The following is a 24,605-nucleotide window of genomic DNA, read 5'->3' as shown; positions in this document are numbered from 1 at the left end:
TAGCATAAACTGGGGTTGTGACAATCACTTGGTCTAATATTCATGGCTTTGTATATATATTTCTTCAATCTCGCCAACAGTTTTGTTCTACAGCAAGGTGAAGATACATAATAACTATTCTGATCAAGTTTGCTGATTAACCTCAGTACAACTTTACTTTCATATTGCACAAAGCCATGAACATTGTCATGTGAGAGTACCTTTAAGAAATGGGTGTTGATTACTGCAGTGATGTCAGTGTGGGTGAAGCTGGGCTGTCTGTCAGCTTTTAGTTTCACTTTGAGAAAAGCTTGGGTGTGTCTGTGTTTTTTGGTTTCGTTTCAGTGTTGGAGCTGCAGTCAGCCACAGAATGTGTAATGTTGTTCTCTCTGCCACGTAAAGACTATCTCTTGATCATTTGGTGAATTCAGAGTTATAACTGTTCTCAGTAGTGAATTTAAACCTGATGTGCTTCTGTTAAAAGGTTTTTTTAAAAGTCTTATGGATATTAAAAGGAAAGTAAGGATTACTTAGTGTTGTATTCTTTGGGGGTTGTATTTGAATTAATGGTTGCTAAGATGTTCACTGTATGTTTTAAAAAGGTTAACTTGAGTTCATAGAATAAATATTGTTTTGCTTTAAAAATACTTTTCCATTTCTGCTGTACCACATCTGTAGAGTGGGCTGTGTGCTCCCCATACCACAATCTATTAAAAGTTGTGGGTCAGGTGAACTCCATGATACACTTTGGGGTTCTCTAAAACCCAGGCCCATAACAACATGCTATGCTGCCCATTTTCAGTGTGCTACCTTACATGACTTAACAATCTTTTCGAGTCTCTCTCCCATGTTTCAACCTCCTCACAGTCGTTTGTGATCTAGTTGTCCCTTCACAGCTCTCTCATTTCAAATAGCTTAATTTGAGCTCAAAGTGACAACTCCCAGAATGAAATCCAGCAACCTTACTTTGCAATGATTCCCAAGAGATCAAATGGTTACAGTTATGTCAGATAAAAACAGTTATAAAGCAATAGAGTGAACAATCACTGAAACACAAAACTTTCTCTCACTGTGTCTAGGATACTGGTCCAGAAACTTGAAGCCTAATTTATACCATCAATCCTCCCCGAATGGTGAACTCCATAAATTCTCCCATATATCTCTGCAGACTTGAAAAAATGTTGTTCTACTGGACACAGACTGGGAATTAGCTGCACGAATGGGAAATTATATTTAGTACTTCCAGCCACACTAAATGGCTATGACCAACAAAGCTCCCAAGTAGGTATCTTATTCTACACTTTTGCTCCTTTTTACAAGAACATATTTTATGCTTGTACCTCACTAAAGATTGCCTTTTGGTAACACATTTGGCGATTACTGTAAATGTCTATGCATGGATTTAATTACATTACTGTATTTTAATGGGTGATCTAGGCCTCTTTTGGTGGACCAATAAGGGTTACACTGCTTCGCGCCAGGGTCACCAAAGGAGGACCAGTACAAGTTCCTCTTTTAAAACACCGTAAATAGAGGAAAGAAATACATAGTCCAATCAAAGCCGGTGTGAAATTCAACGTAGGTTTAAAAAGAAATCCCAACATAAACAAAGAAAATGTTACCAACCAAAGTGGAATGTTATTAGTATCTAAAGGACACTCTGTACTGTATGGTATCCACCAGTCATCAAGGTCAGGCTTTCAAAGGGAAATGGATAAGCACCTCAAGGGAATAAAATGCAGGACTACAGGGAAATGGCTGAAGTCACTAGGGGGCATAGGTTTAAGGTCCGTGGGGCAAAGTTTAGAAGAGATGTGCGAGGCAGGTTTTTTTACATAGAGGGTGGTGAGTGCCTGGAACGCGCTTCCAGGGGAGGTTGTGGAAGCAGATACTTTAACGGCGTTCAAAATGCATCTCGACAAATACATGGATAGGATGGGTATAGAGGGATATGGCACTAGGAAGTGCTGAGGGGTTTGGCAAAGGTTGATATCATGACCGGTACAGGCTTGGAGGGCCAAAGGGCCTGTTCCTGTGCTGTATTGTTCTTTGAAAGCAAAAAGGGTTATAACTATATGTAGTAATGTTAAATAATATCATTGAAAATGACAAAACAAACTTGACCAACCAAGTGAGCCTATACTTTCTCACCTCGATCAACACAGGTTTGTGTTGAGGGGAACCCCACTTCCCAGAAATTCTCAGGTGTGCTTGGGGGAATGTACCGGAACCTATGCCTGGAGCAATTTGCCAATTTTTTCAGTCTTTCTTCCTCTGGAAGGTCTGCATAATACTTACATAAAGATAAAGGAATTAGAATACATAATAAAATTTGCAATTTTGCACTTAGAATTGCAAATTCATTCTACAACACGTTTCCATTTGAAGCCAAGCAATACTCTACACCAATAACATCTTGGGCTTCCTTCTTTCCTCCATAAATTTTAAACAGAATTTTAAACAGTTCTTCGCATTCAAATTCCATTGAGAATATAATATACATCAAAAACAGTTGATGGGTGGATAAAAAGTAAAAAAAAAAATTACTCTTCTCCACAAACACTTGAGTTTTGTTAATGATACACTTGCAATGGGGCTGGTTTGGCTCAGTTGGCTGGTCAGCTGGTTTTTGATGCAGAGTGAGGCCAACAGCACCGGTTCAATCCCTGTACCGGCTGAGGTTATTCATTAAGGCCCTGCCATCTCAACCTTTGCTCATTGTCTGAGGTGTGGTGATCCTCAGGTTATATCACCACCAGTAAGCTCTCCCCCTCAAAGGGGAAAGCAGCCTAAGGTCATCTGGGACTATGGCGAGTTTACTTTACACTTCCAATGACTGCTGGACTTGGTTTTCCTGGGCTAGCTGCTTTGTTTTCCCGGTACTGTAAGGATCACCAAGCCCCCAAGGTTGGAAAGTGTATTTGAAAGAAAACTAGATAAATTAAGCAATGATTAGAATTCACCAAGCTTGGAGTTTCAAAACTGTTGTGGGTGGAAGATAATGAAAGCCACAACACCCCAATTCTGTGAGGCAATTATGATTACTACTGTTCTTTTTAGTAAAAGCATTTTCCTCTTTTCAGGAAATTTATTTATTTATTATTTCTAATGCCATTTTTTTATCTTTATATCTCTAAACATTGATTAACAAACTTTGAGAATTAGTCACCAAGTGCTCCTATCTCGGACACTGATCATTCTGTTCTAAACTAATTACCATAATCAGTGAGAGCAGCATGGAAACAAGAACCATTTCACGCTGTTTAAATGGATGCAGTTGGTCTCTGCACAGCATCCTTCTGTGTTGTGGTGCATCAAACCAACTTCCTAGCATTCTACATCATCATTCTAGAAAGTCACTACGTTAGGTAAAAAATTATGTTTAAAATATAATTACAGTTTTCATTTGAATATTTCTTTTAATAAACAGTATAATTTGTCCTAAATCAGTGCCAGGTAAAATTAAGGACACAATAAATCCTATGAGAATGAGGTCAGTGTGCATGCAAAAGGTGATGCTGTAGTGAACGAGAAAATGTTAGACAATCTCAGCAGGTCTGGCAGCATCGGAAATGAAATGAAAATCGCTTATTGTCACGAGTAGGCTTCAATGAAGTTACTGTGAAAAGCCCCTAGTCGCCACATTCCGGCGCCTTTCCGGGGAGGCTGGTAGGGAGAGAAAAGAGCTGATGTTTCGATGACTCCTGATGACTTCCGATGACTCTTTGCTGTAGTTCTTTGATTAATAAGGATTAAAACCTATATATAGGCAGTTTTGTCATAATCGCTTTTAAAGATATAAATGTATGTTCAAGGTATTATAATCTCAAAATTCCTCAGGGCTTACAGGACCAGTACTTCCATTATGTGATGGGGCTTCCACCCACTGGCCCAACGTGCTATTCACCCAGATATCCGAGGGCTAGACAATTTACATAAAATAAATTGTATCTAAACCAGTGCCAGAGTTATTTGGTAACCCATCTTCAAAATTTGAGCAGGAGCCAGCCACAGCATGAATCAACTCATATTATCAAAATATCACAAAAATTCACGAAATGATTTGGACCAGACCAGGCTCCCATGCAGCACAGAAACACTGATCTTCAACAAACTGAGCAAATTCTGATACTTTGCAATGCTGAATAGCTGGGGTTCTTTTTGCTTAAGCGTTCCTAAAGAACTAAATGTGAATTACATTGTGTCTAATCATCACATATTTGCATGCATTTGTTCAGAGATTCGGCTGCAAAAACCACAGGGACTTGACATGATCCACTGGATCCAGCTACAATTTTTATCTTTGCCTGTCCCAATATAGCAGTCTAATGCAAAATCCTGAGAAAATATGGTCCCACAGGCAGTATGGTAGCACAGTGGGTAGCACTGTTGCTTCATAGCTCCAGGGTCCCAGGTTCGATTCCCGGCTTGGGTCACTGTCTGTCCAGAGTCAGAACATTCTCCCCGTGTTTGCATGGGTTTCCTCCGGGTGCTCCGGTTTCCTCCCACAAGTCCTGAAAGACATGCTGTTAGGTAATTTGGACATTCTGAATTCTCCCAGTGTACCTGAATAGGCGCCGGAATGTGGCGACTAGGGGCTTTTCACAGTAACTTCATTGCAGTGTTAATGTATGCCTACTTGTGATAATAAAGATTATTATTATTGATTTTACATGTTATCAGAATTGTTGTCATAACTCCAATCCTGTTCTCAAATAAGAGTCAAGGTGGCCATGCTTAATTAAAGATTAAACATTACCTGCTGTATACTTCTTTTTTTAATATAAATTTAGAGTACCCAATAATTCTTTTACAATTAAGGGATAATTTAGCATGGTCAACCCTCCTACCTTGCACATCTTTGGGTCGTGGGGTTGAAAACCACGCAGACATGGGGAGAATATGCAAACGCCGCACGGATAGTGACTTGGGGCCGGGATTGAACCCTGGTCCTGTTGTATACGTCGAGCACTTTCAATTGTTATCGCCGATTTCCTTTTTATTGAAGACTATATGTACTGATATTTGGTCAATTCTGACTATTTATGGTTGCAATATGATTCTATCTCACATCTGGGTCTAAATTCACCATTTTTGAGACTAAGGATGGCGTTTAAGTGAAAAGAATCGGCAACACCCCCTCACTAATCCGGCGACTGGTGAGGGGTTAGCAGCCACGCCGAGTAAACTCCCAGCTCCCACAACATAAACGGCCGGATAACTGACCGAGCATGGTGACGACCTGCAGCGGTCATGCCGTAAAACCTGGCGCCGGCCATGCGCGCACCCAACTACCCAGATAGCGCCACCCTGGCCACCCCCCGCCAGCCCTCGCAGAAGCCCCTACAACCAGAATGGTTCCCGCCCGGCTGTGGCGCCGCTGGACACAGTCCGCAGATGCCACGTAGGGTTCCTGACCGCTGAGGCCAGATGTCAGGGGTGGAGCATCGGGGAGGGCCTTCAGGTGACGCGCAAAGGCCGTCCCAACGGCGTGCTGAAACCATTTCAGAGGGGCAGAGCATACAAAATCTGCGTCAAAACAGGCGCTGCCCCCGATTTCTTCGTCAAAAGGAATTCTCCGCCCAATCACCGATTATGAAATCAGCATCGGGGAAGGCGAATCCCACCCCTGATATTTTATAAGCCCTCAAATTTAAACTAAGTCTGAAAATTTTTCATTTTGATCACTAATAACAAAAGCAGGATTGACTCTGTGAATTTTAAGGATTTCCATCTTCGCTTACAAGGGGCAGCACAGTGGTTAGCACTGTTGCTTTACAGCTCCAGGGTCCAGGTTCGATTCCCGACTTGGGTCACTGTCTGTGCGGAGTCTGCACGTTCTCCCAGTGTCTGTGTGGGTTTCCTCCGGGTGCTCCAGTTTCCTTCCACAGTCCAAAGATGTGCAGGTTAGGTGGATTGGTTACGTTAAATTGCCCTTAGTGTCCAAAACAAATTAGGTGGGATGACTGCGATAGGTTGGCGGTTTGGGTTTACGTGGGGTGCTCTTTCCAAGGACTGGAGCAGACTGAATGGGCCGAATGGCCTCCTCCTTCATTGTAAATTCTATGAAGTTAGCAACTTCTTTAAAAAATGAAAATGTATTATGAAGCCATAAAGCTAAAATGAGCTAAAGAGAATAGAACAAGTGTTCTGATATGCTAAGCCAGTACTTACTACTTCACATTCCTTGCATGTATGCCCATGCATTTTTCTTCTCTCTTCCTTATTACGGACCACCTCAACATGAGGGAAGTTTAAAACCGTATTCTTCCTATACACAAAATAATAAGTACAAAGTTAGATAATTTATTACACTTTTTCTTGTGGTATACTTAACATTGGCATGATGTGATGCTGAATATTGTATAGTTTAAAGATAATCACACCTGCTTAAAAAGCTCAAATTAAATACAATAGTTTTATAAATTGATCGTGAATTCCACACAATCCACAATCTATACGTAGTTGGGATGAAGATATACGGCCCACTTTACTTCTTACTTCCCAACTTTTACACAGCACTGGAAGAATATTGAGGACTTCAGAAAGTAAAACCAGATTAACTTTCTTTTTAAAAATGCGACAAATTAAGAAATGTTTATTTCAGTTCAACGCTAAAATACCACAAAATTGTTTTTTTGTAGATGTTAAATGAAAGAAAGAACATTTACATTTCGAAAGTTGAACAGATCTTTCAGTTACCAAAGGATTAAACCCATACGAAGAGTGGTTAAATATTGTTTTTTGGCTAACAATACTGTTAACAATTATTTAAAGATGAAAAAACATTGGATGCTTGGATGACATAACAGCAGCATTCAAATTGAAACCTATGACCAAGGCTGACATTCTCCTAGTCTGTGTCTGGCAGGCCAGTAGGACAGACACTCAGGCACAATTCACCCGAAAAATTTCCAAATCCAGTTATGGGAATTTTGGTGGGGTTTTTCTCGGTGGCTGCAATTCAGAGATTGACACGGCTATTCAACGGCACTTGGCCGTTTTTTTGTGCCTCGCGGAATTTCTCCCTGTCGAGGCCACACTTAGGAAGGTTTCTGGCACTGGGGAGCCGAGGTTGTCATCTGGACCGGCTCCTCACAGATAGGAGTGCCATTTTGAACGTCTGCCGTGATATCTACACCCACCCCGTTTCAGGACCCCCACTCCATCACACCTCAGCCTTTCTTCGGCCTCCTCAAACAGCCCTTCACCCCTCCCAGTTTCATAGGCATAGCCCCCCACCAGGCCCTGACCCCTGGCAGTGCTAACCTGGCACCTGGACACCTTGGCACTGCACCGTCCCCAGCCACTCGGGGAGGGGGGGTTCTCATGGTCTGAGAGAACCCCCTCGAGATATCATCACACCTGGTCCATTATTGTATAAACCAGTGTTAAAGGTTGAAGCCTTGCAGGTGTGGCCGTTGACTCCCAGGCACCCAGATGAATACAGTGTCTGGGCGCAACATGGCCGCTAAATCGCACTCTTCATTTTTACAGTGCTATTAACAGCAGTTTTCAGTGCTGATGCAAATCTCAGTCCCACAATCTGCTGGAGGTGTGGAATTTGAATTCTCTGAATTGCCGAGAACCAATGAGTGGACAGTACACACAGGTGTGCTGAGTGCGAATATTAATATAAGATTGACAGAAGAGCTGACTTGACCATCCAGAGCACAGTTGTATATTCTTCTCTACATCCCATCCCAGCAATGAGTTTTTCTGACCCTGAATATGCAGATCCACATAATGAATTGGGAAAATTAGTTGCATAGAGTACATTGTGTTTAGGCTACAGTGTTAAATTAATCTTTTAACTATGTTACCTTTGTCCAGGGTTTAAATAAGGCTGCACAAAAGATTCATTTTTTATTTTCTCTGACTCTCCTTGAAATACTAAAAGAAAAAACAAACAGTCAAGTCCTTAAACAAAATGTCATCAATAATTCAAACATTAATATAAATTAGTGTGGTGAAATGATCAACAATCTGCTTTTATCAATATTGACTATCATGTTTGTATCCATATGATCAAAGAACTTTACAGTACAGATGAAAATCACAAGATCAATCGTTCATATACTGACTTTTTTATTCCCAATCGTCTGTCCTTTCTTTATTTGTTCCCTCCATTTATCTTTGAAAATGAAATTTTATACTGTTTCTGATAGGACATTTCATATCCTCATATCTCTCTGCTAACTATATCCTTTGATTCACTGGTAATATTAAATTTATACCCTCTAGTTACCAATCTATTGAAATAGTTTCTTCCTATTTGCCTGACTAAAATCCTTTCCTTAGATCAACTCTTAACTCATTCTGTTCCAGTGAAAACTGTTTGCTTCTCATCTCTTCTCGTAACTAAATATCTTTGACAACATCTCACCAGATCTTTTTTTTTTTTAACCCTCTGCATAGTTTTAACATCCTCCAAGTAGGATTTCTGAAACTCTGCTCAATAGAGCGGATAATCCTCTGGTGGACTATTGCTCAGAGAGCAATTTGGATATATCTCAGCAGAGCAACATTTCAAGTCATGTGAAAACTTTGACATTGTATCTCAAATTCAGGTAACTGTTTATTGGGAATGAAAATGCACAGAAGTTAACCAGTTTATCACCACAATTCCACTAGAAACTCCTGGCAAAGGTAGGGCGACACGGTGGCTACCAAGCTGCCTACGGCGCTAAGGACCCGAGTTCGATCCCGGCCCTGGGTCACTGTCCGTGTGGAGTTTGCATATTCTCCCCGTGTCTGCGTGGGTTTCACCCCCAAAATCCAAAGATGTGCAGATTAGGTGAATTGGCCACGCTAAATTGCCCCTTAATTGGAAAAAAATAATTGGGTACTCTAAATTTATTTTTAAAAATAGAATATAAAATGGAATATAGATCAGGTGCTGAGAATAGTACTTTCAACTTATTTTCTCTCATTTCCGAGGACACAGACTCAATATTCCATTGGCGCTGACAGCCCTACTTTCGCTTAATGGTCATTCTTGTGGTGAGTAAAGGCAATGAGTGCTAATAGGCCATTTCACCAGGAGGTATTTGGTTTTATCCAAGGTCAATAACCTTTTGCAGCCCACATTGCTGGATAGCAACCAGCAGCAGAAATTCTGAAAAATCTTTCTCCTCTTTATTCCTAGATCAAAGTAAGTAATTGTAGCATCCCTGCTGCTGTCCCAGCAGAGAAACTAATAAAGCAAAGACTTGCAATAAAAATTGGGATTTTCTGGTCTGGGTGGCTTAGTGTTAAACTGCATGCTGTGCCACTCTATACCAAGTGGTCAGGACAGAAACAATGACTGAATCCGAAAATTAGGATTACCACTGTCGTATATAGTATGGGGGCTCCTTGTCTCGTCGGGATACGATTCATATTCACCATAAGCAGTCCGATCAAACACTTCCGCAAGACTGTCATCCATTATGTGTCTGTTTCCTGTACCAAAAACAAACCAGCTAAAACTATCAATCACAAAAAGACAAAAAGAAGTTAGATTCCTAGTTATTTCACCATTTCAAGAAAGCATGACGTTGAGATAGCATAGCAACACTGTGGAGTCAATATCTATGTTTATTTAACAGCCTCTGTGCAGTTGGTGGAAGGCTCACATCAATCAAGTAACCATGACGGACCTTTCAATGCACTTAACTTACTCTTTCCCCCAATATCCTTGAAAACAATGGTCTGTATACGTCAAGAGAAGACACATCCATCCATTCATGAAGACAGTCCAAAGGTCAGGGATTTCCTCCCCAATTTATCGCTCACCCTTCAATAGCTTGGTTTACCATAAAGATATTCATAATTTTTCTGGAATTCATTACACCTTCTAGCTTGCACTGCCTTTCTCACTAGATTCATCTACCTTTTCAGTATTCTTTGAACGATGTTAAATCTTAGCTACATGTTCACTTTTTCCTGATCTAAAACATGAACCTTTCATGCTCTTCAGTGCATATTAATAGTCAGTTTAAAATTTACTAATTCCTTTCAGGATGTTAAATATTTCAGTTAAGATAGTTCTAAATGGCCTTTTTCCTGATGTCAGCACTCCGTATGTCTTCATTTTCTTTTCTCTTGGGTCATTTGTCCAACCCTATTTATCAAATTTCTCGATACACCCTCCAACTCCCGAATGTTGACTGGTGTCCAAAACAGGACATAGGAAAGATCAATGTTTCATATAAGCTAACAGTGATTCCTGATATTCTACCCCATGAGCTATTTCATCAAGGATCCTGTTTGCTCTTTACACCACTAATAGTGGGGGTGCTGATAGTTTGAGTACATTTCCCATGTGCCATTTACTGTAGAGTACTTTACTTTGCACTCTCCACTCCATTTTGAATTTCTCTACTTCAAATGACTAATTTTTATGGTCCAATTTTCCAAACTGTGCAGACCTCAATGCTGCTTGTTCGTTAATTTTCTACGGGTGCTGTCTAACCAAAATAAAACAAAGTCATTTCTGGGCAACATTAGAGTTGTTGTTCCCGGCGCTTGTAGCACCGTGAACAACCCCATTATCTAATAGCACTCTGTTGTGTTTTGGGGTCCGGGGAAGGAAATGCCCCCCACCCCCGAGGCCACACTTCGCATCGTTTCCTACAGCGATGAGCTCTGACGAGCGGAACTCCCCTGTGCAGGAAGAGAATAGCATCCCGATTTTGTGACCCCCCCCCCCCCCCCCCCCCCCCCAACCAACCCATGTGAGGTGGGGCCAATATCCAATCCCTGCACCCCACCTCACATGGGCAGGGCTCCCCTCGGCCCAATCCCCAGCAAGGGCAAAATGTCACTCGAGCACCTTGGCACTGACAGCCTGGCACTCTGGCAGTGCCACCTGGGCACCCAGGGGGCATTACCAGAGTACTCAGCCTGGCATCAGCAGTGCCAGGGTACCATCCTGCCAGAGGTCGACCACCTCGGATTACCTGGATCCCCATTTATACTACAAGCACTTGGGAGTCAAACAATCGATTTGATTCCTTAAGGTATGAAAACACTCACATAGAAGTTAGGGAAAATCTGGAATTCTCTCTTGAGCAACGGCTGAGATTAGATCACTTGCAAATTTCAAAATTAAGATGGATGTATTTGTCAAGGGTATTAGGGCAGATGGAGTTAAGAAAATATCAGCCATGATATAACTGACAGCCAGAACACAATTGACAGTCTGGATAACCTACTCCGGTTCCTATGTCCGTACCTTTGCATTCACACACTCAAACACCTCCAAAGTGCTACATAACTATATCAAAATATCAAGTTTATCACCACTTCAGCTAGGTTTGTAGTTGTATCTAGTAGTTGATGCGAAACATTCCCATTACCACAGTACATTGCTCTAATATTTATAGTGCACCAGCAAATATCAATTTTATGACAATGCTCCGGATTTTGTGGTCAGCATGAAGCAGTAGCGTTGACTGTTTGCTTCTAAAATAGCTGCCCAGAAGGTTTTAGCAGGCTCTTGGACAGACAAATTCAAACACTGGTTTGATTTTGATGCCACCTTTAGGGGATCTGTGGCACCCAGACATCGGGAAAGCAGCCGGAAGGCTGATCACCCAATCAAACTGAAGATTCCTCACAGACTGAAAGGCAGAAGTCAAACAGTAAAGATAAATTACATTTAAATCATAGAATTTACAGTGAAGGAGGCCATTTGGCCCATCGAGTCTGCACCGGCTCTTGGAAAGAGCACCCTACCCAAGGTCAACACCTCCACCCTATCCCCATAACCCAGTAACCCCACCCACACTAAGGGCAATTTTGGACACTAAGGGCAATTTATCATGGCCAATCCACCTAACCTGCACATCTTTGGACTGTGGGAGGAAACCGGAGCACCAGGAGGAAACCCACGCACACACAGGGAGGATGTGCAGACTCCGCACAGACAGTGACCCAAGCCGGAATCGAACCTGGGAGCTGTGAAGCAATTGTGCTATCCACAGTGCTACCGTGCTGCCCATTGTAGAGAAAGCAAGAATAAACACATAGGATTAAGAAACTTCGAAATAAAAATAATTTCTATGTTTTTAGAAATCTGTGCAATTTTTATGTTCTGAGAAAATTTGACTTCACACTTATAAAAGTAATTTTTCAGGGCCAAATAGGCTGAACAACAATAATGATGATTTACTGCTCCATTAAAAAAAACATACTCCTGATGGACCAAGTCTTAAGCTTTTCTTAAGTCTTTAGTGTGATATTAGCGGGTACAGAGTAATTAGTTGAAAGTATCAAGTGTGGGTGTTAAGTGAGTGTGTGTTAAATGAGTGTGTTGGGGGGAAAGGGGCTGGATTCTCCAAAAATGGGGCTATGTAACCACGCCAGCGTAAAACACTGGCAAATCACTCTGGACTTTCCTTAAGAAAGTCCTGAGCGATTCTCCTACTTGCAGAGGGCTGGCAGGGCCCTGGAGCGTTTCTCGCAGCTTGACTGTGGATACAGGGCCCCGCACTTTCAGTTGGGAGTCCGCGCATGCGCATGGCGGCATCCGCCCTATGCGACATGCACGGCGGACCGTCATGCAGAATGTACCCCTCTCCACCCCCCCCCCCCCCCCCCCCCCCGAGATCATGTGCACCCGCGGATCCCTGCCGTCTGATCGCTCCCATGGCCGTCCATGGGGCCCCTCCCCCCCCCCCCTCCCCCCCAAGGTTATCAATCCACCCGCCACCCCACCCGAGGATCCCGAAAGCCGATACGTGGTTAGAACTACGCCGTCGGGAACTCGGCCGGTTTCGCGTGGAGATTCAGGGGGGGGGGGGGGGGGGGGGGCTCTGTCAATGGCCCCCTACCCGCGCCGCGTAGATTCCCGAGCGATTCTCATGAACTGGAGAATCGCTTCAGCGGCACTGGTCCCAATTTCCGGGTAAACGACCATTATCCGCCCCCGTGCCGAAAGCATTTTGGCTTGGAGAATCTAGCCCAGGGTATCTGACTGCAACAATCAATTTATGAATGCCATGAGAATACCAGTGGTGGGATGAGGCCCTTAAATAACCCTTAACTGGTCACTTAAGGGCTCAGGTGGGAAGATTGACCGTGACATTTACTGTCATTGACTTAATCAGGCAGAGTTGGGAAGGTGACAGGCTCTCCATCCCGCACTTTCCCACCTGCTCCTGAAAAGGGGGCGTTAAATTTCACCCCAATTCTACAACATTTTTTTAAAATTTAGAGTACCCAATTCAATTTTTCCAATTAAGGGGCAATTTAGCGTGTTCAATTCACCTACCCTGCACATCTTTTGTGCTGTGGGGGCGAAATCCACACAAACACGGGGGAATGTGCAAACTCCGCACAGACAGTGACCCAGAGCCGGGATCGAACCTGGGACCTCGGCGCCATGAGACTGCAGTGCTAACCACTGAGCCACCGTGCTGCCCTTCATATCATTGTTTTGATGACACACTGGGCTTTTCGAGTCAGAGACTTTTCCAGAAGGTTCTGGATAGAAGGGGAATTGCCAATCAGAAGTTCAAACTTTCCAGGCAATTCCCAGAGTCGGCATGTCAGACTTCTGTGGGGTTCCCGATGTGCATCATGGGTCATGTGTTAAGTCTTTGACGATCTGGAGGATGTAAGATCTGGGCCTTTATATTTTCAACTTTGTTACTTAATATGCAGTGAAGTTAGCAAAGAATGGGTAACGAGTTAAAAAATTACTTACCAAGGTTAGATTGGTTGACTCTCGATTCTTTTGATTCTGGCAACATACTTTCACTCACATAAGTATAATCCATGTCTAGAGTATTCATTCCCAGTTGCCTGATGGACTGCTAGAAAAAAAAATCAAATTTCCTTTACCAACTTCTCATCGGTCTATAATCACCAAACAGCACGCAACTGATACATTCTGATAATTGGTATAGTTTCATTCCTAATGCATATTTCACCAATTCACTGAGCCTGATTTAGAACGGTTTGGGCACTAGAATGTACAGCAAATTGGATAGTAAGTTATGTCTTCATTACAGAATGAGTCCAATTGGATTGCTGTAACTTAAAAAAATCGAAGTGGTTTATAACCGAAAATTTAATTAGAATTAAAAAGGTCAAGAAAGTCGAGAATATTTTATTTTCTCTTCAAACCACATCCCTTATGACTGCAAAACATGAGTGAATATTTGGGCTACACTTAAAAAGGAACCACTGATTTCTCTGCCACACAGACCTGTCATTTCATGGATGTGTGTGTGGACATTGTTTAAACACAGATAATTCTTTGTCCACCTTGGTAGTGGTCTCACGTCTTAATGGTGTTTTATCCAGGAATATCAAGGACAGTCAGGAAAGCCATTTTAAAAATTCCATCTCAACAGACGAATGAACATGCAAAACAATACACAATATACCTGAAATACAATATTTTTAAAATAGTTCGATACTTATATGTTTGTTTACCTTTAAGTCAACTTCTGAGGTGTCCATCTTGCAATCTAATTCTGGATCTATGCTCCACTGAATGTTTTCTGATTTTATCCCTGAATCAATAGTTTAAAATCAATGACAGCATATTATCTCAACCATCTCAAGTAAAAAATGGACCTTATGTATTTACAGAAAAACAATGATATTACTTATTGTATTGGAAATCAACATGACTGGGTTGTGGGGAAGATGGCAAAGGGCATAAATGACAAAACTCGAAAGGTTCTGTTATCTTGAAAGGGGGATAAAATGGAAAAGTGAAAAGTGATGAAGAGGACAGGGGAAAGCGTAGCCTGGAAGAGGAGAACGGCAGGAGAGAGGGGAAGCAGGAGAAAGAGGAGGGAAAAGACTCAGACAGAAATCAGAGAATGAATGAGTGAGGCAAGAGGAAGATGAAGAAAATGTCATCCTGTTGTAGGTACTGGCTTGTATTATTATTGTATAAACTCAATGTACATTAACTTTCTTGGTTCTATGTCTGGAGAAAGCTGAAGCCCGTTATCTGGGTTTTCACAATATGACAAACCACTCAATAGTGCCAATATTGATTATTGATGCTTGACGCTGGTGGAGGCTTTGAAGCTCTACCAAATTTTCGCCCCAAAGAAACGTTGAATGCCATTTAATGAATGTTTGTTTCAAGATTCAGTAAGTTTGCTGCAATAGACTGTAGCATTTGTGGGTTCCGAATTGGATGGTGGTTATGATGAAAAGTCACAGGCCTGAAACATCTCTCTCTACACAGATGCTGCCTAACCTACTGAATTTTCCCCCCCGCATTTTCTGTTTTTATTTCAGATTTACAGCATTCCGTTGCATTCCGCTTTTCCACAGTAGTTCTTTGTTCCACTGGAGTTGCATAGGTGTGGATGACAGATGAAACTGGTTTAATGTTAGCTCATCAACTGTCACAGCCAGATATGAACAATGCATATTTAACAGAAAGTACTGGAGGGCAACTTCTACACATTAACTGTCAATGATATCAGAAAGGGATAGGAAAAGTAAGTTGGGAGATGATTTAAAAATAGTGATTGGGGAAACCAGCCCATTTACACTCAGTTGCCAGTGGGACCTAGTAACAGGAGTGTTTTGCTGATCTGCATCAATGATAACTTGAATTTACATCCCAAGAACTGGGGCAAGTTGATCCTAGATAACAGAGATGAGGACTCCCTTCCAACTGCATAGAATTTACAGTTCGGAAACAGTGCATTCAGTCCAACTAGTCCACGTTAGTGATTATGCTTCACACCCAACCTCCTCTCACCTCTCTTCATCTAATCCCAACGTTCATACCTTTCCATTCCTTCCTCCCTCATGGATTTAGAATTTCTACTTAAGTGAATACAATCACCTCAATATGCCAAAGATTGCAGATTCTAGCCACTCTAAACTCTCATGATGGTTTATGCCCTCTAGTTCTGTACTTCAACAATTGTAACCATATTCTCTGTTCGTCCTATCAAACCATTTAATCATTTTGAAGACTTCTGAGGAGTATTCTTCAGTATAACCGGTCAGTACTATCATCCTCAGTTAAACAATGGCCCAGCTGGTTTTCTCTGAAAATCCATCAGCTCAAACACTGCGGCTGAAAAATTAGGGAAACCTTTTTCCAATATCTCATTTTAAAACACCTTGGGAGGGATTCTCCGACCCCCTGTCGGGTCAGAGAATCGCCGGGGGTCAGCGTGAATCCCGCCCCCCCGCCATCCTCCGAATTCTCCGCCCCCCCCCAAAAATCGCCCTGGCGTGAATCGCGCCGCTCACCTTGGAGAATGACGGGGACCAGCGCGACGCTAGGGGCCCCAGGGCTGCCCGAATTCTCCCGGCAGGATGGGCCGAAGTCCCACCGACGGCGTAAATTAAACCACCTATTTAACGGCGTCAACCAGTTGTGATGCTTGACGCCGGCCAGCGCGGAGGAAGGTCTCGGCGTGGGGTGGCCGCAGGAGAAGTGATGGCACGGCCGCAGTCGGTGGGGAGGGGTGGTGTGTGTGTGTGTGTGTGTGTGTGGAGTGGGGGGGGGGGGGGGGGGTGTGTGTGGAGCGGGGGGTTGGAGGGAGGGGGGTGGAGAGGTGGAGAAGAGACAGCGAGTGCCGGGAATGGGGGGCGAGTGGGTTGGGGAGGGTGTCTGCCTGGCCAGGTGCCAGCTTCCAACAGTCGCGACCATGCAGCCCATGGCACCTGATGACATGTCGTCTGTCCTCCCCCACCCCCCCGCAGGCCATTATGTTTGGTGATCACCCAGCGATGTTGGCTCTCTGGCGAGAGCCGCACTTCTACATGTTGCCCTGGGGGAGCAGGAGGAGGAGCGTGCCAGGGAGGCGGCGGAGGCTGCCGGAGAGGAGCATGCCGCAGAGGGGCAGGCGGCAGCTACCCAGGCTGGAGGGCCGCCCGCCCGACAGGATGAGGAGAAGGAGCACGAGGAGGGGGAGGAGGAGGAGGAGGAGGTGGTGCTACGACGACGGAGATACCCGATGAGGCCCCGCTCGTCGTACCAGGACCTCACGGACCGGGCATGCAGGAGACGACTCCGGATGAGCCAGGAAACCGTCGTCCATTTCTGCCAGCTGATGGTACACCTGGCACTGTGTGACACTGGGGGAGGACACCCTCTCCCCGTGGCCATCAAGGTTACGGTGGCCCTGAACCTTTATGCCACGGGGTCATTCCAGGCGCCGAGCGGGGACCTGTCCGGCATCTCGCAGACATCGGTGCACCTGGGCAGTGACAGATGCTCGATATGCCATTGCAGACCGCTACATCCAGTACCCTGTGGACCAGGCCAGCCAGGATGCCTGGGCAGCGGGCTTCGCTGAGGCGGCCGGGATTCCCATGGTCCAGGGCGCGATCGATGGGAAGCACGTCGCCGTGCGGCCACCTGCAGATAACAGGGCTGTTTTCACGAATAGGAAGGGGACCTATTCCATGAACATTCAGGTGGTCTGCGACCACCGCATGATGATTGTGCACCTCTGTGCCCGGTACCTGGGCAGTATACATGACTCATTCGTATTGGCACAATCTTTCATCCCCAGCATGTTCGAGGGACGCCGCCCCCCGGCTGAAGGGCTGGTTGCTGGGCGACAGGGGTTACCCGTTGCGGTCGTGGCTGATGACGCCTAGACGGAGGCCACAGACTGACACAGAGAACCGCTACAACAATGCCCATGCAGCAACCAGGGGTGTGGTCAAGAGGGGCCCTCCAGTACCCGCCATTTGGGTCGGCCGCATCGTTGGGGTGTGCTGCATCCTGCACAGCATAGCCCAGCAGAGGGGCGATGTGCTGCAGGCAGAGGAGGGGGAAGGGGAGGAACAGCAAGACGAGGCGCAGACCTCCGCAGATGAGGAGGATGGGGGCAATGGTCAGGACAGACGGGCTGGACATGGACGGGAGTCTGCCCACCGTTACCGGCTGGGCCAGCGGGCACGGGACAGGCTGATAGTCGCCCGGTTCACTGACTAGGGGGGCGTGGGAAAATGGCAAGCATGGGCACAGACTGCACACCACGGCACCAGCCGACCACCCTCACCCCCCCCCCACCTACCACCACCAACCACCCTCACCCCCCCACCCACCACCAACCACCCTCAGCCCACCTGCATGCACACCACCCCTCCACTGCACATGCACCTGCAGCACAACGGGCCGGGCTCACAGGGTCGCCGATGGAAGCGTGTCTATTGCAGGCCATGGAGGATGATGACGACCCGCTCTGCGATGAGCTCCGGGCTCCACATCGTTAGAAATGTCTGACTCATGGCCACAGTACCACCCTCCACCCGGACCATCCCTGCATGCAGTCGTGACACTGCAGCGCATGGTCCCGTCCTCTGCCCGGGGGATGGCGAGGGTGACCCGGGGGAGGGGGAGCTCACTCATCTGAGGCCGACGTTCCATCACCCCTCATGGGTGGCACGCATGACCGGCACCACTCCCTGCTCCTGGACGCAGATGGACTCCTCCACCACGTCTGCAGCTGCCGCAAGCCGGCCGTCACCCCCTTCGATCGCCCCTGGTTCCGTGACTGCATCGGGCCGATGGATGGGTGTGGTAACTCCCGGAACCCGGGATCCGTCTGGGCGGCAGATGGTTGCTCGTGACGGGGTGGCATCCGAACTTCTGGCCCCTCGGCTGCACCTACCTCCACCTGCTGTATCGGTATGCTGTGTTGTGCACACCAGTGAGTGTACCAGAAGCCTCATCGCTAAAGTGCCCAACCGAGGTGAGTGTCTGCAATGGTAGAGGGTGTAGGAGATAGCAGTGGCGTTGTGTCGTGCTTCTCATCTGACCCAAAGTCCATGGTCCACTGGGGTGGTGGTTCTTATCCACCCTTCCACTGTATGTCACTGTCCCCTGGGCCGCGGTGCCCTGGGCTGCGCAGTCCTGGGCCGCGGTGTCCTGGGTCGCGGTATCCTTGCTCGGCTGCGACGGGGGCCTGCGGCTGCCCCCCTCGTCACTGGGTGTGGCCCGCCGGCGTCGCCGCACTCGCACAAAATGGGGGCGTTGTCTCCCTGGTGCTCCGGGTCTGTCCCTGGCTCGTGGCCGCCCTGGAACGTCCTGGGGGCATTGTATGCCTGATGGGCCGGGTCTCTCCCTGTCTTGTGGCCGCCCTGGATCGTCCTGGGGCGGTCGGCATCCGCAGGGACGGGTGCCTCGATGTTTGGTCCTGCAATGCACAATACAGCATGCATGGCTAGACACGCAGGTGGGGATCGAGGGCAAGGGGGATATGGGGGAAGGGGAATATGGGGATAAGGGAGATATGGGGATAAGGGGTATATGGGGGAAGGGGAAAAGAGGGGGAGGCCATGCGGGGGTCTCACTTGATGGTGCGCCCCCGGCCTCTGCATCTGCAACCTCTCGGTTTACGGGTTCGTCCGCGAGTTCCAGGCCCTCGCCTCAAGCACACTGGGCTAAATCGGTGGCTTTTAAAGCAGACCAAGGCAGGCCAGCAACACAGTTCGATTCCCATACCAGCCTCCCCGGACAGGCGCCGGAATGCGGCGACCAGGGGCTTTTCACAGTAACTTCATTGAAGCCTACTCGTAACAATAAGCGATTTTCATTTCATTTCATGAACGGTTAGTGGTCGCAAATCAGCTGGACCCCCTCCGGTCCTCTCACGCTCCCGGTTGTTGTGTGCATGCTTCTCCTGTGGGGGGGGCAGGTGGGTGGCAGGGATAAAGAGCAACAGTCTAAGGCAGAGATATACATGCACACTAGCGGTTGTGTGTATATTGGCTGGGGTGCACAACACATCCTGCCACTGCAGGCTGCATGGGTGGGTGCAGCCATGTCAGTTGCACCTAGGGCTGTGCCGCACATCGGATGTGGGGCGGGGGGGTTACTCACCCTGGCTGCCCTGACAAGGTCATTGACCTTCTTGTGGCACTGGGCGCCTGTCCTTGGTGTTATAGCCACGGCGCTGATGGTCTCTGCCACCTCCCTCCACAGAGGTCGGCTGAGGAATGGAGCGACCCTGTGGCCGTGTCCGGGTACAGGGCCTCCCTCCTCTGCTCCACTGCATCCAGTAGCGCCTCGATTTCCCGCTCCTGGAACCTCGCGCTGCGCGCGGGTGGCTATCTTGACGGGTCTCCGGGGGGAGTCTTTTGTGCTGTGGCGCTGTGCGTCCGTGAGAGGTGATGCTGTTGCAAATGGTGTCATGCTGCTTCTAGCCCATTCCGGGCCGGAGAATTTGCGCCGTTTCGGGGGGCCCGACGCCAGAGTGATTCATGCCGTTTTAGGTGCCGGGTTACGGCCATCGCACCGATTATCGGAGAATCCCGCCCATTATCTATGTAATTTATTAAGTCTGTATGTAGCACTACTCATTACAGACTTCAGTGGGAAAGCAGGTAGCCTGCTTCTCGGCCTCTCTACTGCTGCTGATAGGTACACACACAAGAGCAGTGACATGGCATTAGTTTCTCATTCCCAGAAGTGCCCTCTGATACTTACAATTATCATACATTGTGACAGGTTTATCATGTTTCTGTCCCTTTGTTAATTGCTCATGCTGAAGCAATTAAACCCTTCCTCATTAAAGTGTTCTTTCATGTACTACCACCTCTGATGTTACATTGCCTTTGGATCCTTGATTAATATAAACTATAAGACCACTCTCTCAATAAGGTGATCACACTATAATAAGCTCATTAAATCATTGCCGGAGGAAGCAGTACAGGCCAATAGTTACATTCACAATGTGAAAGTGCCATTTGGCATGGGCACCATGCACACTGTACATCAATTTAAATTGGTAAAATGGAGGAATGCCGACATATTTGATTAACTATCCAATTTCAACCTGCACTGTGGGGTGAAGAGGGATGGAAGCAATATCACCAAATCACTGAATGATACCAGAAAATAACAGTAATATTTATTATTTAATATAGCGCAGGCACATTTTGAAAATCTTTCTCAAATGAACAGAGTACTCAGTTACAAAACGAATCAGTTAGTACAAATGCAGAAGTTCTCAATGTTTTATAGCAGAGAAGTATAATGCTGTATTACTGAAGTCAAAATTTCAGTTCAATCATTTAAATGCTACAGAATAATTGGAACATCAACTTACCATCTTTATCAACATGTGTACATTTTACAACTGTTGCACATGGGTTTGGGTTTGGTTGAAGCACTGAAGTGGGCTCTGATTCTGTGGATGCCGTTTTTGCAATTTTCCTTGTGGGAACATTCACTTCAACATCCTGAGACAAGAATATGAAATACTTTTAAGTAATTTTCCCATATATTTTATATGTTGGTCAAGTTGGGGTCTTTAGCTGCAATACCGGTTTCTTGCACATTTCGTGCAAGATGCCATCTTGGTAAAGAAACTGATGTATATGCTAGGAACAGTTGCCTTAGGCTGATTAAGGCCCGATTGATAATAAAATTGGCTGTTGACTAAACATTATTTTGATGGCTAGCACTTCACGACCTTACTTAATGGTGACCAGCTGGACAGAAGTGAAGAATTTGTTGCTGTGAATTTCCAGAACTCAAAGACAATTTTCATTGTTCACTTACTGCTAGAGGTAGACTGCACTTTGAAATACATCAGGAAATTGTCTGGGAACCTTGAAATAGGCTTTAAAAACTCAAGCAACATTTTTCTCAGAAATCCTCTGAGAACTTCATCTAAACTGAATGAGTGCTTAGACCTTACAGTCACCAGGAGAAAGGGAGTGCTTGGTTATGGGGATCTTGCTGTACCTTAGTCTTGAGGAGGAATGAAACCAGGTGAGAGCATAGTGGCTACTGCAGGAGAGTGAGACAGGCTCCTTCACCCTCGAGGGTACATAACATCCCTCCTCCTCTGAATCTTGAGTTCCACATCAGAGGGCCCATGTGTGCTCCTGCGTGGACTGAATTAGCCTGAAATATTCCATTGCATGTCAGCCAGTGCATTCCACACCATCAGTGAATTTGGAGCACTAGAGGCTACATATACCACTCCACAAAAATTGCGTCTGAATAGCGTTTGAGTGCGCTAAATTTTCAGGTTTCTGTTTTAGCATCTCCGGGCACATTAAATCACGATAATCATCAATTATCTGCAAAGCCACGAACGGGATTCTCTGGCCGCGTTCGCCTGGTAATCTGAAAATCCTGCCCGAGGTCAATGGAGTTCTCCATTGTACGGGGCTCACCCGTGGCGTCCTTGCGGTGGGCAGGAAGGGAGAATCCAGCCCCACATTTACAAACTGCCATGTTTTATCAACAAACAATCACATGGTGTCCATTTTCAGGCTTTCATCACTCCTTAAGGAGTTATTTAAGGAGGCTTTCATCACTCCTTAAATAACTCCTTATGAATCTTGAAGAAGATATGGAATCAATTAATTTTGTGATAAAATGGCACTTTAGGCATTGAGGTGAAAGGAAAGAGCCTTCACATTATCAGCTATAATGGTCTAATCTAAAGTAAATTTGGATACTCGCAAAATTTATTTGGAGTGTGGCCAATAGCATGAAACTGCTCTGGCAAAAGTACCTGCACAATTCTGTCCTGGATTTCATCAATCAGAGATATTGAACCTTGGTGTGCTGTTTGATCTCAAGATCAACTTTCTTTTGTATTCATTCACTACACCGCTTTGTTTCATTTTTGGACCGCCACCTGTGTACCTTTACCTTTACCAAAATCCTAACTTCATCATCACAAAACTGGATTTCTCCAATGTCTTATTTGCTAGAAATCCCCAGGTTAACCACAAGCAGCATACCAGTGTCATCACAACCTTTTCCGCTTCATTGTGCTTCAAAGCTGTGCATTCTTCAACTGGAGTGAAGAGGGAGATTTCTGCCAAGATACCACTGGCTTATGGGCAATGATGGAATAAACTGAATTCTTGGATGTCTTTATTGTAATGTTTAAAACAGTATTCCATTAACTATTTCAATCCATGTATGAAGTAGTCATGAATATTATTTATAGGGCAACACGGCGGTGCAGTGGTTAGCACTGCTGCCTCATGGCGCCGAGGTCCCAGGTTCGATCCCGTCTCTGGGTCACTGTCTGTGTGGAGTTTGCACATTCTCCCCGTGTTTGCGTGGGTTTCACCCCCACAACCCAAAGATGTGCAGGCTAGGTGGAATGGCCAGGCTAAAATTGCCCCTTAATTGGAAAAAATGAATTGGGTACTCTAAATTTAAAAAAAGATTATTTATGTTAGCAATTACTATAATGTGGACAATAAATTAATTATGATTTTATTTAAGATTTAGAATTACACAAAATGTACAATGCAAGCAAGTCATTCAGCCTGAATTCCACTTCCCTGCAATTATCTCCACTTTCGCCTCTCCACATTTTTACTCCTCGATCAACATAAACACTCTATTCCCATCCTATCCATCTTCTTCACCGCAATCACTTCAGAGACAGTTTATAATACTGATTCATGGGACGGCGGGACTGACGTATGGGACCAGATTGAGTTGATTAGAATGATATTCGCTGGAGTTCAGAAGAATGAGAGGGAATTCTTAGAAACCTATAAAATTCCACCAGGACTAGACAGGATAGATGCAGGAAGAATGTTCCTGATGGTGGGGGTGCCCCGAACCAGGGGTTATAGTCTAAGGATACAGGGTAAACCTTTTAGGACTGAGGAGGAGAAATGTCTTCACTCAGAGAGTAGTAAGCCTGTGGAATTCGCTACCACAGGAAACAGTCAAGGCCAAAACATACATTTTCAAGAAAGAGTAAGATTTAGCTCTTGGGACTAAAGGGATCAAAAGATATGGGGGAAAAGCAGGAACAGATTACGGAGTTGGATGGTCAGCCATGGTCATATTGAATGGCAGAGCAGGCTCCAAGGGCCAAATGGCCTACTCCTGCTCCTATTTCTGATATTTCCTGGGGTAACGATTTTGACATTCTCCAGTCTCTGGGTGAAGAGGTTTCTTCTGAACACTGTTTGAATCCTTGGTGTCCATCTTATTCTGATGGCTAGTTTTTCTCTTCGCCACAAATGGAAAAGACAATGTGTGCCTCGTCTATCAAAACGTTAACATCATTTTAAGGAACCTATTAGGTCACCTTCCGTTCTTCTCTTTTCAAGGGAAGTGGCACCCCATTTGTTCATAATTTCTCGATTGGTGTAACTTCACATTTTTGACATCACACTTGCAGATTATGTTTGCACCTTCTCCAATGCATCCACATCATTGTTATAGTACAGCAATGAGAATTGTACACAGTTCTCAAAAGGTTCGATATAAGCTTAGCATAGCTTCTCTACTTCTCCTTTCTATCCTCTGCAATTAAACCCTATTGTTTGGAAATGTAGGTAAAGTTACATCTGCATTAACCTTGTCTATTATCTCTCTTAACTAAAGAGATAACTATAGAAAGACTTTCTCTTCTGAAATCTATGCTGAATATTCAGTTTTTTTTATTTCCAAATATTTTTCTATTTTCTTTTTTGGTCAGGTTTCCATTATATTTTCTGGTACTATTGTTAAGCTGCCTGTCTGTAGTTTCTTTGATATGGTCCATCTTCTTCTTAAATATACTCACTCGGTTAGCTATCTGCCAGTCCTCTGGGCACTAAAACCCAAATTAAGTGTATGGAATTGTGCCTCTGCAATCCCTAGATACTTTTAGAATACATTGTGATCTATCCAGACCACAGGTTGTATCCTCAGA

The 24,605-nt window shown here is 45.2% G+C and overlaps 1 protein-coding gene across 8 annotated transcripts in view; it reads right to left on the bottom strand.

Annotated features, from left to right (window-relative positions):
* Positions 1-24,605, bottom strand: part of rbbp8 (retinoblastoma binding protein 8) — a 204,554-nt gene that overhangs the window by 8,032 nt on the left and 171,917 nt on the right. For 5 of the 8 annotated variants that reach the window (XM_038809731.1, XM_038809738.1, XM_038809733.1 and 2 more), the window contains 7 exons: positions 21,024-21,156; positions 14,407-14,492; positions 13,673-13,781; positions 9,310-9,423; positions 7,803-7,872; positions 6,154-6,250; positions 2,131-2,272 (listed from right to left, as the gene is read on the bottom strand). In XM_038809731.1, coding sequence (XP_038665659.1) covers positions 2,131-2,272; positions 6,154-6,250; positions 7,803-7,872; positions 9,310-9,423; positions 13,673-13,781; positions 14,407-14,492; positions 21,024-21,156 — 751 coding nt within the window. The remainder of the gene's footprint in view (positions 1-2,130; positions 2,273-6,153; positions 6,251-7,802; positions 7,873-9,309; positions 9,424-13,672; positions 13,782-14,406; positions 14,493-21,023; positions 21,157-24,605) is intronic. The other 3 variants (XM_038809734.1, XM_038809737.1, XM_038809735.1) reach the window with 3 other exon arrangements.

This window comes from Scyliorhinus canicula, chromosome 10 (genome assembly GCF_902713615.1).
Source record: "Scyliorhinus canicula chromosome 10, sScyCan1.1, whole genome shotgun sequence".
Taxonomy (NCBI): domain Eukaryota; kingdom Metazoa; phylum Chordata; class Chondrichthyes; order Carcharhiniformes; family Scyliorhinidae; genus Scyliorhinus; species Scyliorhinus canicula.
The sequence above is the reverse complement of the archived record's forward strand: the minus strand, read 5'-3'. Positions and strand labels throughout refer to the sequence as shown.